At 59.2% G+C, this 2,067-nt stretch overlaps 1 protein-coding gene across 1 annotated transcript; it reads left to right on the forward strand.

The window, feature by feature from the left end:
* Positions 1-421: 421 nt before the first annotated feature.
* PHYSODRAFT_490067 (hypothetical protein) lies at positions 422-956 on the forward strand (the record flags this gene model as incomplete). The annotated part of the gene is made up of 3 exons (XM_009524979.1): positions 422-675; positions 760-828; positions 935-956. The coding sequence occupies 3 exons, from the start codon at positions 422-424 to the stop codon at positions 954-956; spliced, it is 345 nt and encodes a 114-aa protein (XP_009523274.1).
* Positions 957-2,067: the final 1,111 nt, after the last annotated feature.

The following is a 2,067-nucleotide window of genomic DNA, read 5'->3' on the forward strand; positions in this document are numbered from 1 at the left end:
GCTCCCCACCGCCTGAACCACGCCGTCGTCCGCCAGATGCACGTCCACCGGAGAGATCTTCTTGTAGTTCTTCATGTACTCCTTCGAGTACGTCATGTGCTGCGTCGCACCCGAGTCGACCAGCCACATGCCGCTCAGCTTGGAGGCACCCGTGTCGCCACCAACCGAGAAGAGGAAGTCGCCAGAGTCATCTTCGACCTGCGCGACGTTCGCTCGTTGCGGCCTCTGCCGCTCCCCGTTCTCGCGGATCCGCACCGGACACTTGGCGATCCAATGTCCGTGCTCGCCGCAGTAGTGACAGGCGCTCGTCCTCTGCGCTTGCGCCTGCCGTCCCTTGCGCTTCCCGTTGTCGCTTGTCATGAACGCTTGACCTTGAGCGTGCGCGGTTCCGTCAGCACCGCCACCTTGTTCCTTGCGCTTCATGTCCTCGTGCAGGAGCCGAGACGTCACGAGCTCCCACGTCAGCGTGTCGGAGCGCGATTCCAACGCCGTGATGAGGAACTGGTACGACTCGCTCAGACTGGCAAGAAGCGTGATCACCAAGTCGTCCTCGCTGACCGGAGCGCCGACCGCGTCGAGCTGTTCCGCCAGCGTCTTGAGCTTGTTAATGTGCTCCAGCACATCATCACCTTCGTCCATCGTTGTCGTGAAGAACCGTCGACGAAGAAAGAGCTTGTTCGCCAGGCTCTTCTTCTCGAAGTGTCCCTCGAGTCTTGACCATGCATCATGCGCGTCCTTCGCCGACCGCACCAGCGGCAGCTGCGAGTCCTCCAACGCGAGACAGACGATCGCCAGCGCCTTGCGCGACTTCTTGCGAAACGTCGCTTGGTCCGCCGCGGTCGTGCACTGCTCGAGCTTCACTTCCCCACTCGTCACTTCCCACAGTTCGCGCTCCTCCAGCACCATCTGCATCTTGAACTTCCATGTGTGGAAGTTGGTTCCGTCGAACTTGTTGATGCGGGCGGTCGCGGTCGGGGCGGCGTCCATGGCGAAGGCGTAGTCGGGGTCTTGGTCAGGGAAGACGGGGCTTGGGCTCATAACCAAAAGGAAGAGCACTTGAGCAGTAGTTGGCAAAATGCAAAGTGATTCGATTCAGGTCCTTAGTTCGCAACCGCGTGCTACCTCTAAGCCTGCTACTGGATACCTCTTACTGGATACACCCTACTGGATTCTCTACTGGATACACAGTTACCTTATCCAATCAGAGAACGCCACGTCGATGCCCATCTTGTACCCACAATCTTGGCGTAATCACCGTGACGTAATCATCGTCCCGTAATCACCTGAATGATTTCGGTACCACACAGTGAAGGTCACGCCGACCTCACTGATGACGCGTTCACGTCACACGGTCGCTTGGCGGGGCGTCGTCACATCAGTCTTGACAACAGCCTCAGCCCAGAAGCTCTGTCCAGCTTGGCGTGATGCAGCATGCTGCGGCCAATCGTGACGATGGTCCGGATGGCGCGTTCTGCCGTGTCGTTGGTCTGGTGCGCGTGCGGAACCGTGGTTTGCTGCTCGATGCCTTCGACTTCGTAGAAGGCCTTGAGCGAGTTGGTCGCGAACTCACGGGCTCCGTCGTGCCGCACAAACTTGACCTTCTTGCCGAACTGCGTCTGCACCTTCGTGACGTACATCTTGATGCAGTCCTCGCTCTCCGACTTGGCACGCAGGCAGACCCCCTTCATGCATCCGCTGGCTTCGTCCAGGATCAGCAACAGATACTTGCTGCCACCCAGTGACTCTTCTTCCATGGGGCCGCACACGTCGAAGTGGAGCAGCTCGAACGTGTCGTAGTGACGCTTGTCACGGTTGCTTGGGAACGGCTTCTGGACCATTTTCCCTTGCTGGCAGCCGCGACACACGCTTGGTCCACTCGACTTGGAAGGTGCCTTCGCGTCCTTGATCATGTTGTTGTCGACCATCTTGCGAAGCACCTCCACCGGAGCGTGACCCATACGCGCGTGTAAGTCGACCGTCTTCCCACTGGTCGCCGCATTCGCCGATCGCTGAGGCGTCTGGAGCCAGTAGAGTCCATCCACGAGGTTTGCCGTCGCCACCACTTGC

Source organism: Phytophthora sojae (assembly GCF_000149755.1).
Source record: "Phytophthora sojae unplaced genomic scaffold PHYSOscaffold_3, whole genome shotgun sequence".
NCBI classification, from domain to species: Eukaryota; Oomycota; class Peronosporomycetes; order Peronosporales; family Peronosporaceae; genus Phytophthora; species Phytophthora sojae.